Below are 13,417 nucleotides of genomic sequence, written 5' to 3' on the forward strand. Positions count from 1 at the left end.
AACTAGCCTTCTCCCAGGGGAGCATGGAAATGGGTTAACTCATTTGAGACAAGCAGAATAGTGTCCCTGTCAACAAATGGACGAATGACTGAGCTTTTATAAGGAAGGGATTATTTCTGATTTTGATTGATACTAGAAGGAAAACAGGTCTCTTGGGTCAACCACCAAGGGTAGAGAAACTGATTCAGGCCTCCCTAATGGCGTACTTTGCGATAGCTTATCAAAGATCGTGAATGAAGATCATGACAAAGCACGTGGGCTAGACAGCATGTTTGCCTCAGAGTTTAAATCCATCTCTAAAGGGCACAGGGCTGGAGGGGCTTTACTGCAGCCCAATAAGGAATACATGCATCTGATGCCTCTCAAAACACTCTCTAAATACTTCATTTTTGAATCAAAATGGCAACCCAAGACAAAACTAAACCAAATGGCCTATGGTTCAAGGATAATTTCAAGGAAATTTGTATTTTTAAGGGAAAGCAAACAAGGGAAAACTGTTATACCTCTTCTCATTTTTCATAAAGTGTAAAAAGAAAACAAATCTGATAAAATATTTAAAAGGAGAAACATAATAGAATGTGCTTCTCGGCACTGGGGTCTAATGGACATGGGAATTTCAAATTGTTTCCTCCAGGATTAATGTCTTGTCAACACTGAACATAATCTTCCCTTGACATCACCATGGCACATAAAAGGTGCTCAGGACACCTGGCTTGACTTGACTCAAAAGATGCAAGACTTCAATGTACCTTTTAATAAATTATTGTAAGTAGAACATAGTTTTGCAGATATATAAATCCTCTGACTTGTTCCAACAGGTTGGAGTGTTCAACAAATAGGTCCAAAGTAATGCTGGGCTGAGGTGGCTCATGGCCTCACCAAGGCCAGGCTTAGGGCAGGAACTCCAGAGGGAGGCAGGTGGCCAAGTGTTCTTGAAAAATGCCAAATGACCTCTCATTGCCAAGGCAAAGAAGAGTGGCTTTCAACCTTCATGGTGTCCACTTGGGGGTTACCATCTGTTTAGTTTCATTTCCACCTGGGCTTCCCAGGTGGAAAAGTATGTGCCTGCAATGCAGGAGACACAGGAGACGCGGGTTCGATCTCAGAGTCAGGAAGATCCCTTGGAGAAGGGAATGGCCACCCACTCCAGTATCCTTGCCCGGGAAATCCCGTGGATGGAGAGCCTGGTGGGCTACGGTCCATGGGCGGCAAAGAGCTGCCAACGACTGAGCGACTGAGCGTGCACACAAAATCTAACTTTACTTGTACAAATAAAATGAGAGCCGGTGGCAAGAACCATGGTACAAGGGAATGTTAGCATTTCTGAGGGATCTGTGTCAAGACCTTCACAATCCCCAAGTTCACAGGTACTACGAGGGCACAGCTGGAAAACTCAGGCCATGCTTTTATATCCTGAAGCTTCACTGTGACAAGCAAAGGCTCGGAGAGCTGGATGATGAGTGAGGCTTCCCATGAGCCAAGGAAGCTGCTCCTCCTCAAACATCTGCCTCACAGAGCACATTTCAGTTTTAGCAAGACTTCAAATTACCATATTCTTGGGCTTTCCATTCACCTGCAAAACCACCAATAGCATAGCCTCAAATATCACAACGGCAGGTCTACCTCGCACTTCACCCAAGACAATCCCACCTCCCCAGGGCTGACCTGAGCACATCTCTGAGGTAATCCCAGGATAAACAGGACCCTCTCCAGATCTGAGATTTGAGTCAGGACTTGCTAGATGTCTGAAGCTATTTCTGAGGCAGGAGATAATGGTTATGGAAAATTCCAGAAATATGTAACAACTAAGGCCCCCGAGTTCCTCAGCATGCTGACCCTCGTCATACAGTCAACGTTTTCATTCACATTAAAGTCTCCTGTTTGGTGTAAATACTTACATCATTTTCTAAAAAATTAAACATGCTTCTTTCAGCCAACTCCTTTGACTCTTCAAATTTTTCTACTGCTTGTCTGACTTCTTCATCTGGTATCTTACCTACTCGCTTCTTTTTATAATCGTAATCCAGGCGGCGGCCTTCCAGCTTTTTCAGGTGGTGCTAAGAGACAAAGGAGTCCTTCAAAGAACTGTTCCACTCAAACACAACACAGACTGTTGGCATTTCTATTAAAATAGTCACTGCTTTTTCTCAGCATAAATTCTAGGGGGCAGGACCCCACCTTACACTTCTTCTGCATGCACTCAGCATCTATTAGCAGCTCCTTTCACTGCTGGTCAACCAGGAATATTTGTGGAATGACTGAATGGGTAGATGGATGGATGGATGGAAGATAAACTGAATGAGTGTCTATATGGAACATAAAGATGCAGTATCAGTTTTTAGATTAATTTTCCAAGGTTCTCTATAGAACCCTTCAGTTAAGTTCCATTAATTTCCAAGTAATTTCCAACCAAATTAACTATACTCCCAAAAATGTATGTTTCTTTTGGCAACTCCTCACTAAGAAGTAGATTATAAAGCACAAATTTCTAGTATCCTCTTGAATACTTAGGGATCTTCCATAAATTTCCCACATAATTACAAAATAAGTTAAATAAACACTATTGATGAATGTAATACACACAAAGGACTGAAAGTATGATCTCTTTAACAAAGTAAAACAATTACTAATATTAGAGGTGTCCATTCGTGGAACACAGTGCCTTCTGTGGTAGTAAGTTTCCCATTACAGTCTGTGTTTAAGCTGAGGGCTCTCATGTCAGAAATACTATAGAAGGGATCACTATACAGGTCAAGGGAGTTTATGATTATAACCCCTGGGAAACAGATATTTGATATTGAAAGTGGAAGTCAAAACAGACTCTCCCACTGAAGCATGTGGGTAGCTTGACTATTCTTTTTAGTGGGAAGCACTGGTTCTAACGTCCACAATGGGTGGGTGAAAAAAATACGAGACAAAAAGTCAGAACCACCTCTCTTACATGTTCCGTGACTCTGGGCAAGTCTCTAAACCCCTCCAGACCTCCACAACTATGGTGTAAATGGGGACAGGTGGGCTTAACCTGGCTACTTATGGGTGATGAAATGTCTGTAAAAGCTCTTTGAATCCAACAAGACCTTTTATAGATATGTCAGGCATATGTTAAATGAATGGGCTTTCCACTCAGGAGGTCCAAGCATAGTTGAGACTATGAAAAGCCTACTGAATATTGGACACAAGTCTTGATCGTCTATAGTATTAGGTTTGAATGTATACAGTTTCTCCATCAAACCAGAGCTGAGTAACAAGAGGTACCACTTAAAAATTATCTTTTGCATAGGGAAAACATTTAAGGCTATGTGTATTTTGAACATTTACCCCACTTTCTATTAAGGATCCACATTCATATCCAGCCACCCTACTGAACCAGGTCAAGTGGAAGAGTAATGTCATCTGGTGAAGTTCCTATCTTTCTTCAAGGACAACAGCATAAGAAGAAATGGTATATTATGTCTTTCCACAAAGGAGGTGTTTGGTTTAAAGGTTCTGCATTTGGGAAAGATACCTTGGTGTCCCCACAGCTCATAATACCTCTTCTCTAGGATCATCTGTTCAATAATAATCTGTGAGCACAAAGGCTGTGCTAGTCATCGTGACTACAAAAGTGAACAAAACCTGACTCCTTACTCCAAAGCACTTTATCCCAAACAACAGAAACAGAGAAGCACAAGGAGCACCTGATTAAGTCCAGCAGAGAACAAGAGCTTCCCCAAGGACAGAACATCTGAGCTGAGACCTGTGAGGTGAGATGGCTTAGCCAGGAGAAGGGAGAAAAGGAGAACGACAAAGAATAGAGAGAGAGCCCAGTGCCACGGGGACTGTACATAATTCAATGAGGCTGGGTGAAGAGTTCAAGTGGGAAGGGGCGAGCTATCAATCCCAATCAGTCAATCAACAGAGAGAAGGAGGGACTGGGAATTAGGGACTAAGGTGCTGGATCTTTACTCCCAGTGGGCAGCTCCTGGGGGGCTTGTCCCTTAGGAAGACCGCTCTGGTTGCAATGTGGAGAGTGGACTGCAGGGGCCGAGCTGTGAGGCTGGGAGTCAAGGGCTGCCGTGCTGATGTGTTTAAACATTAACCAGAAGTCAATAGAGAGAAAGGGGAAGAAGGGAGGTTCTGGAGAGAGGATGAAGGATGTGGCAAAGGCCCTGAGGAGGTGAGGATGAAGGACTCTGGGGCCCAGTGGAGGACTGGGCTGAGGGAGCAGAACAGACACCAATTGCCCTGATGTGGAAGAGAAAAAGGAGGACAGTGGGAGTAAGCTGCTGAGCGAGGTGCTGGGCATGGGGTAGCAGAAAGTTCTGGGAGTTCCTGAATGGATGCTTTCATTTTTCGTTCAACCTCCCTGAGTTCAACCTCCTTTCCTCCATAGCCCTTGGTTTCAGTGTGAATTCTAAACGTCTACATGGGCACCCAGGACTCTCCCCTGGGAAGCTCTGGGATACAGCCCAGGAATCTGCATTTCTAACATGAGATGATGATGCTATTGCCACACCAGGAGAATCACTGGGCCTGAAAAAGAAAAAGGGGGATCTCCCCAAAGTTCAGATGACTTCCAAGCTGTTCCCCAGCTGCACTCAGATCACTCCTCAAGGCCCCAGGAGTTAGGTCTTCTGGGCAGCTTCTCAAGAGGGTGCCCAAAGAAGGTCTCAGTGCAGGCTGTCCCTCCAGAATATAAGTCCCTGGTGGGGTGGAAGTCTCAAGGCTGCTTTTGCGCATCTGCCAAAACACCACGAAACAAGTGGTGTGTGATTATTTACGGGTCCCTGAAAGCTCCTAGATATGCTCTGGAGGGCCATTTTTAACATATTCAAAACACAAAATTGGGCTTCCCTGGTGGCTCAGACGGTAAAGAATCTGCCTGCAGTGTAGAAGACTCGGGTTCAGTCCCTGGGTCGGGAACATCCTCTGGAGAAGGGAATGGGAACCCACCCCAGTATTCTTGCCTGGAGAATCCCATGGACAGAGGAGCCTGGAGGGTTACAGTCCTTGGGGTCGCAAAGAGTCAGATACAACTAAGAGAATCACACCAACACTAAACACAAAATGCTGATTCCTAGATACTGATTTCCATGAGAAGTAATGGAAAATAATGATCACTAGTGCAATGAATGGAAAGACGCAGCCTGGATGGGAGGGGAGTTTGGGTGAGAACAGATACATGCATACGTACGGCAGAGTCCCTTTGCTGTCTACTTGAAACTACCACAACATTGGCTATACTTCTATATAAAATAAAACATGTTTTAAAGCTAAAATAAAAAAGATTTGTGAGAGTAACACTGAAACACATACATTACCATATGTAAAACAGATAACCAGTGGGAATTTGCTGTATGACATAGGGAACCCAAAGCCAGCCAGTGCTTTGTGATAACCTAGAGGGGTAGATGGGGAGGGAGGTGGGACGGAGGTTCAAGAGGGAGGGGACATGTGTATACCTGTGGCCGGTTCATGCTGATGGACAGAAGAAACCATCACAATATTGCAATTATCCTCTAATATAACATAAAAGTTAAAACAATAAATAAGTAATAGATGGTGGCATTAAAAAAAAGAAAGATGCAACGAGTATTGCATGATTTTGATGATCAAAAAACCAGTACAAAGTTCTGGAATCATTTTGTTATGTGAAAAACGACTGTAGAAATAGGTATCTTGAGCTTGGCTTCTAGCTGGCTTCAATAAGACACAGATTAAAGGTCTAACTGTCCTAGGACTCTTTCCTGGTAAGCCAGGTTACCATAACTGAGTTATTATTTTACCACCCACAGTAAGATGATGCTTTCACTGAGTCGCTATGGAAATGTTCTAATGATTTTAAACAGTGTAAACATCATATTAAGTAGCAACAGGCAGATTTACAGCCTAGAAAACTTACCCCAATCTCTTTTAAATCTTTGTCTTGTAGTAACTGAAGTGGATCAATAAAAGTTTGCTTTACATTAATATCAAGAGAGTCTTTCACCTCAGCCATTAGCTTCATGGATTCACCAACTTCTATCAATGCACTGCCTTCAACAGAGAATACAAACAAAAAAGGTTCTTTAGCAGACTTCAAATCTAAGTTAACAGTGATATTTATTTAACTCCTTCCCCAAAGTTTGTGATGATCAATGATGTGAAACAAGGTCCTCAGTCTGGGACCTCTGAATCTTGACCCTGAGAAAAGAAAATGTTAAAACGAAAAAGTCTCCATTTTACACATTTTCCTCACTGCTTCTGCACTTTCCACTGCTGAGAATTAAAACCAATTTGGCAAAACTAATACAATTATGTAAAGTTTAAAAAAAAAAAAAAAAAAAAAACACCAAAGCTCCGACAGACTGAGGCACTTGCCATATCTGCCACTAGAGGGGGTTAAAGCTCCTTGATTTTAAACTGGTGGTTTTGTGAACTGGCACCAAAGGTTCCTTAGAAACTAGAACAAAATCCCTCTTTGTAAACAATGAAAAGGATTCATTCATGGAGGCTAAGTATTAACCAATAAAGATGACAATAGAAATAAGGGAACAAATCCTCATGTCAGCTTCTGGCTTCTAGGTCTTCTTGAGGCCTTGTATTGAATACTCCTTGTATTCTTGAGACGGTTCTAAGGCTCCCGGCCCTTTCTGATGAAAGAAAGCCTGGCAGTGTCACACACACAGGGTGGGCAGGATCTGCTCCTGCAGTGAGGTGCAGGCCAGTCCCACCGGGCTTGAGCAGCCACAGGCAGCTTTAGCTGGATGGAACCCTGATATTTGGCACCAGCTAACCTACAATAGACGCAAGTAGGCACTCAGGGCGGGGGTGGGGAGGCAGTGATTCTAGGTGGCTCATGGTAAAGAATCTTTTGGCAATGAAGGAGATGCAGGAGACTCGGGTTTGATCCCTGGGTGGGGAAGATCCCCTGGAGGAGGAAATGGCAACCCACTCCAGTATTCTTGTCTGGGAAATCCCATGGATAGAGGAGCCTGGCGGGCTGCAGTCTATAGGGTCACACAGAGTCAGACAAGACTGAAGCGATTGAGCATGCACGCACACATTCTGGAAGCTGAGCACAAGGAGGGTTGTAGTGACCAAGCTGACCAAACTATCTTTGCATTGAAGCCCCTGCCCTGTCACCTGACCGGATGCACTGCAGGACTGTCCATGGATGTCAGGGCCTGCCCGGCAGCCTCTCCTATTCCCTTCACTGGTCAGCCTTCAGAACAAGGGATAGGCCATCTTGGTCCCAATCACCCAGGAAATAAAATAAAATTCACATTATATTGCTCCAAAGGACACTGATACCCTCTGAGACTAATTAACATTTGAGGGTGGTTTTTTTTATAAGTTTTCAAAAGACTTTCCCCCCAGTTTCCTAAATGAATTACTATGGCCTAATATCTGAATTCTCAATTGCCATCTCTTGCCTTGTTACCACTACAAGAGGAGCAAACATGCCAAATTCTCCGGGAAGACTTAACAATTCAATTCACCCACAATTTATCAATTTAAAGTAATCTCAATCAAATTTAATACGCTTTTTTGTGGAATTCCCTAGTGGTCCAGCAGTTAGGACTTGGTGCCTTCATGACCATGGGCCTCAGGTTCAATCCCTGGTTGGGGATCCTGCAAGCTACACAACGTGGCAAAAAATAAAATTAAATTAATATTTTTTTGTTTTTGGTAGAGGGAACTTAAAAGGACGCTAAATTTCATCTGGAAAAATAAAATAGGTGAGTATGTCTGTGAAATTTTTATAATATCTAGGGGAAATTTTAGTTAAATATATTTTTAAATGATGATATTTAAAACAACATGGTACTTGATCAAAGCAGAGTACAGATCCAGAAAACAGAAGAGAAAGATCAGAAACAAATTTAAAATATTATATATAAATTTTTATAACAGAAAAGCTATAGCTGAGAAAGGTTGAACTTTTCAATAAAGTATTAGGGCAACTAGCTATGTATTTGTGAGAACAGAAAATTAAAACCCTATTATACAGTATTTGTCCATTGAACTCAAGAGCTTGGAAATTTAAAGGTAAGGAAAGAAAACATATGTATGAAAATGAAGTATAAATAAACATTTGCACAGTTTCCTAGTGGAGGGGGAGAGGTGGAAATGTTTTTCTAAACATGATACCAAAGCCATAAACCACAAAGGAAGATCAATGAGCCCCACTAAACAAAAAGCAAAAATCTTTTTCCATTAAAATGATCTCTATCTACAACAGCAGAAGGTACATGCATACCTGGGGCAAAACTTCATCCAACATATTGGACAGACAAAGAGTAAATATTCTGACCACTGAACAAGGCTCATAGGGATTTCCCTGGTGGTGTACTGGCTAAGACTCTGTGCTCCTAGTGCAGGGGGCCCGGGGTTCGGTCCCTGGTCAGGGAACTAGATCCCACAAGCCACAACTAAGGGGTCCACATGCCACAACAGAGATGGAAGATCCTACATGCTGAAACCAAGAGCCGGTGCACCCAGATAAATATTTACAGAGAAGAAAAAGTTCACGGAACAGTAAGAAAAAAAATGAACACCTCAACATAAAAATAAGCAAAAGACACAAATATAAAACTCACAAAGATGATGACAAACATGACTAAAAAACCTGCCTCACACACAATCCAAAAAACGAAGTTACAACAGTGCCCAGATACCAGTTCTATTTGCTAGAAATCACATGACCAGTTATTTAAAAGGAAACTAACAGGATAACTCTCAGAGTTAGTATAACTGTGCTGGGAAACATTCTCATACCCTCCTGGCAGGAGTGTCAATATGGTATAACCCTTCTGGAGGGTCATTTGAAATTATGCTTCAAAAACCTGAAAACTAAGCATCCTCTTGACTCAGCAACTTAATTACTAGGAATTTCATCTAAGAACATAGTCTTGGATATTTCCAAAGCTTTATCTAGGAAAGTGGCTATCATAAATGCTGTGTAATTTTTTTTCACATTAAAAAATCTAAATATCCAGTAAATGGGATCCATTGAACAAACTATGGATATATGGAATATTATGCAGTCTTTAAAAAGGCCTGTGTGCAATATTACTCAGCCATGAAAAGGAATGAAACTGAGTCATTTTTAGTGATGTGGATGGGCTAAGAGTCTGTCATACAGAGTAAAGTAAATCAGAAAGAGAAAAACAAATATCATATATATTCCACATATGTGGAATCTAGAAAAATGGTCCAGATGACCCATTCCTGCAGGGCAGGAGTAGAGATGCAGACGTAGAGAATGGACATGTGGGCACGTGTGGTGAGGAGGGGAGAGTGGGGTGAATCGGGAGAGCAGCACTGACACGGACACTCGAGCCCACGTAAAACTGACAGCTGGTGGGAAGCTGCCGCACAGCACAGGGAGCTCGGCCTGGTGCTCTGTGACGCCCTAGAGGGGTGGGGTGGGGGGAGGGGGAGGGCGGGGAGGGGATACGTGTATACACATGGCTGCGACACGCTGTTGTATGACAGAAACTAACGTAACACTGTAAAGCAACTATCCCCCCCCAAAAAACAGTGGAAAGTACTGTGGAAGATTGTTTAACAACATGGACCGTGTTATAATCAGTGGGAATAAGCAGATTACAAAAGGGAATTAGGGTATATATACTATAACCCCACTTTAATATTTTTAAAACTGTATATGAATAAATACAAGAATAAACCAAAGGTATTAATATAAAGAACAACAAACAACAAAGAGCGTGACCGGGCCCGTCACTGGGGGGGTAACTATGGGTAATGCTGCACCTTCTTTTATTTCACTTGCCTATGTTTTCTAAATGTCCTACGATGGACATGTATTATTTTTTAAATTTTAATTAATTTAATTTTTGACCATGCCACGTGGCATACAGGATCTTAGTTCCCTGACTAGGGATAGAACCTCGCCCCTGCATTGGAAGTGCAGAGTCTTAACCACTAGACTGCCAGGGAAGCCCTGAACATGCATTTCTTGATAACAGGAAAAATTAATAAGGGTTGTTAAAATGAAGATTTTGTGCATTACCAAAACTCGACGAAGGCTGCATGCTCAGCTCTCCCAGTGGCGTGGTGATACTCACCAAAAGTGGAGCCTTCCCCGAGCTCCTTGCCGTATTTCAGCATGCAGTCGCCCAGCAGGCCCTCTGTCTGCGGGTACCCCGTAGTTTTCACCTGGCCTCGGATCTTCGACATAGTGTTCAGCATTCCTAGCTTAGCTCTGTATGCTTAAAAACATTACCATTTGTAATTCCTTAAAGTGGCACGGCAGAGTGACAGGTACATAGCATTTAACAAATGCGGCTGCGAAATCAAGGTCGCCCTGGACTCAATGTCAGAGACCTGAGACAGGAAGGGCCCTGGGCGACCCAGTTTCTCACATGGCTTCCTAGATTATTAACTAGGATAGGTGCTAAGGGCCATGATGAGAAAAAGAAATTATGTTGACTCCCAAATAATACTATAGTAACCAGGCTATCATTACCCTACCCATGGCTAACTCACTGAGTCAAGACGCTGACACTGGGGAAGACATTTTCCCAGGGATTGACTGCAAACTAAGAATAGAATGGCTGAGGTGGGTGTTTCAAACCAATTGGTGGTTAACACCCCGCCCCCCAAGAGTGTATCCAGACTGATGATCTTCAATTTCATGGTACCAGGGCACTGCGCAGCACACTCCTATTTTAGGAAGCAGAACCAGTAGGAGACAAACACTCCCATGGTGAACAGGAGTCTGTGTTGATGGTCCCTTGGGTGCAGCTCCACTTCTGGGCCCAAGGAAAATGGTGGGTGGCCACTAAATCCTTTCTCTGACCTAGGCCATGAGGGTTGACTAATCCCAGCTCTGTGTGACACACCATGCTAACTACTAGGACCTTAGAGAGACCTAAGACAGAGACGCCCTGGTGAACCAGTGGTTAAGACTCTGAGCTTCCACTGCAGGAGGCATGGGTTCAATCCCTGATCAGGGAACTAAGATCCCCCATGCCATTCAAGGTGGTCAAATAATAATTTTAAAAAAGAGACACTTAAGACATGCTCTGCCCTCAGGGAGTTCACACATAGTTCTTGGAAGGCAAAAACTCCAAGATGTCATTATACAAATAAAGTCTTATGTGGTATACAGAAAAGAAAATATAACAATATGCCGAATAAAGATGGAAAGATGCCCCCATCTCAAAAGTTCAGAAATAGTGTAAGATGGAATGCTTATGGTTTATAACCAACAGATAAAGGGTAGGCTGCTTTGACTGAAGAAGAAATTAACATAGAACAAATCAGGAAATACTTAGGGGAAAATGGTACTATGAACTGAACTCCAAGCTAAGGATCTGGGATTTTATTCTGCAGGCTAGATGATCTTTGAGATAATTTTAAGCACTAATGGGATAGATTTTTATTTTCTCTGATTTTAATAATTACGTATTTATTTTCATGTATTCTAGGCGAGTGCTTCCCAAACTAATGTGCCTACAAAACACCCAAGGATCCTGTTAAAATGTAGAATATTTTATCCAATGTATGTTTTTAGATTTATTTCCTAGATTTTCAGATGTTTGGATGTGTGCTGATTCCTAGAGCCAAGGGAATCATAGTAATTATATACAAATAATAAATTCATACAAAGTAAAAGCAGATTTGGAAATCCACAGAATTCGAAGCTTGGACGCCCTCTGTTGGTCTCTATAATTTAGAACTTGGGAAAACTTCATCAAGGGAATCCTGCTTCAGTGCCTAGGAAAGACCTCCTGTCAAGAAGCTGCAGTAACAGTGGAGCTTCTCGTGTTTCTCAGGTTTATCCGATTCACTTCATCAGCATTTGAGCCACGAAGTGAAAGCAGTTTCAAAGTCATTGACACCATTAGAACAGGATGGCAGAATTAAAAAAAAAAAAAACAGAAGAAACAACTGAATAAGAAAGTATTGACAAAATATTCAGTGGGTTTCCAAAGCATCTCTTTGCTTAGAAAAGTGTCTTAGAGCTTCCAAGGTGGCACTAGTCGTAAAGAATCCATCTGCCAATTCAGGAGATGCATGTTCAATCCTTGGGTGGGGAAGATCCCCTGGAGAAGGAAATGGCAACCCACTCCAGTATTCTTGCCTGGGAAATCCCATGCACAGAGGAGCCTGGTGGGTCACAGTTCATGGGATTGCAAAGGATTGGACATGACAGAGCACACACGCATGCATGCAGAAGTCTCTTGCTCTGAGATCAAGACTCCATCCAAATAATGTCTCTATAGTTCACAGAAGTCTCTGCCCTGCTTGTCATCAGCTAAGAAACACTGCAACTACCTTTAGTCACTCAACTTTAAACTACTTAATTTCATTATTTGGACATAGAGGACATTGTTTCTAGATCATGTCAACCGTACGCTCAGTAAATATTGGTTGTTAGAATCTGTGATGCTCAGTAAAACTCGGTTATTAGAATCTGTGAACGAACAACTGAATATTTCAAGACATTTTCTAACTTTACCTGGATTTGGCTGAAGATATTCTGTGGCTTTTGAAAGAATTTCTGCAACAGCTTTATTGGTAATGTCTATTTTCTTTAAAAAAAAGAAAGAAACATAAAAATATTAATAAATGACAAACAAATTCAACAGAAAAACAAACAGAAGAATAAATTTCATTAAGTTAGTATTTATAACAACACTGTTATAATGATTTTAAATTCAACATTTTGGGTAGAGGGGATATTTTCTTAACTTTTAGATTCTGGGACATCCTTTCAATAATTGCTCCTCCCAATGACAGTGGAGAACACTAACTTCTTTTTCAGCATTAAAATGAATATTAATGTAATATTTAGGAAACTTGGAAAAGTTATTATGCTCCACTAGATTATTGGATATACTTGAAGGTCTCTCAAAACCAAGCCAACCAATTCTGGACCCTCTGGCTGTTGGTTAACCAGAAGATAAATGTGAGCACATAGAGTAAAGTTAATTATGCACATTTCAATAGCTTTATTTTATACCATCAATGGTCAAAAAGAGAATGTTTTAAAGTAAAAGGATATTCCACTCATGAGAACAATTTAAAAATCATCAAAATAATGAAAATAAATATTTGTTTTAGGTTTGATGTTAAGTTTGAGGGAATCCTACGCAATTTGGGAATTTGCCTAATAAGTTTGAGGGAATCCTAAGCAATGCATTTGTATTGTAGTTTGAAAACTCTAAGGGAATTTGCCTAATTATATAATGAGTCGGTGATAAATGTGTAAGCATTTCATCTGTTAAGTGTATGACTAAATGGAACCTAAAGTGAAGTTCACTAAAAATGATTGCCATTTTTCTATACTGAAGTTGTTCTTGTTTAGTCGCTAAGTCATGTCCAACTCTTTGTAATCCCATGGACCGTAGCCTGCCAGGCTCCTCTGTCCATGGGATTTCCCAGGCAAGAATACTGGAGTGGGTTGCCATTTCCTCCTCCAGGG

The 13,417-nt window shown here is 41.7% G+C and overlaps 1 protein-coding gene across 9 annotated transcripts in view; it reads right to left on the reverse strand.

The window, feature by feature from the left end:
• The window catches only part of SH3GL3 (SH3 domain containing GRB2 like 3, endophilin A3), a 129,642-nt gene that overhangs the window by 51,123 nt on the left and 65,102 nt on the right, over nucleotides 1-13,417 (reverse strand). For 5 of the 9 annotated variants that reach the window (XM_061394528.1, XM_061394525.1, XM_061394529.1 and 2 more), the window contains 4 exons: nucleotides 12,452-12,524; nucleotides 10,053-10,196; nucleotides 5,882-6,015; nucleotides 1,899-2,057 (listed from right to left, as the gene is read on the reverse strand). In XM_061394528.1, the coding sequence (XP_061250512.1) occupies nucleotides 1,899-2,057; nucleotides 5,882-6,015; nucleotides 10,053-10,196; nucleotides 12,452-12,524 (510 nt within the window). The remainder of the gene's footprint in view (nucleotides 1-1,898; nucleotides 2,058-5,881; nucleotides 6,016-10,052; nucleotides 10,197-12,451; nucleotides 12,525-13,417) is intronic. The other 4 variants (XM_061394527.1, XM_061394524.1, XM_061394531.1 and 1 more) reach the window with 1 other exon arrangement.

Source organism: Bos javanicus, chromosome 21, assembly GCF_032452875.1.
Source record: "Bos javanicus breed banteng chromosome 21, ARS-OSU_banteng_1.0, whole genome shotgun sequence".
NCBI classification, from domain to species: Eukaryota; Metazoa; Chordata; class Mammalia; order Artiodactyla; family Bovidae; genus Bos; species Bos javanicus.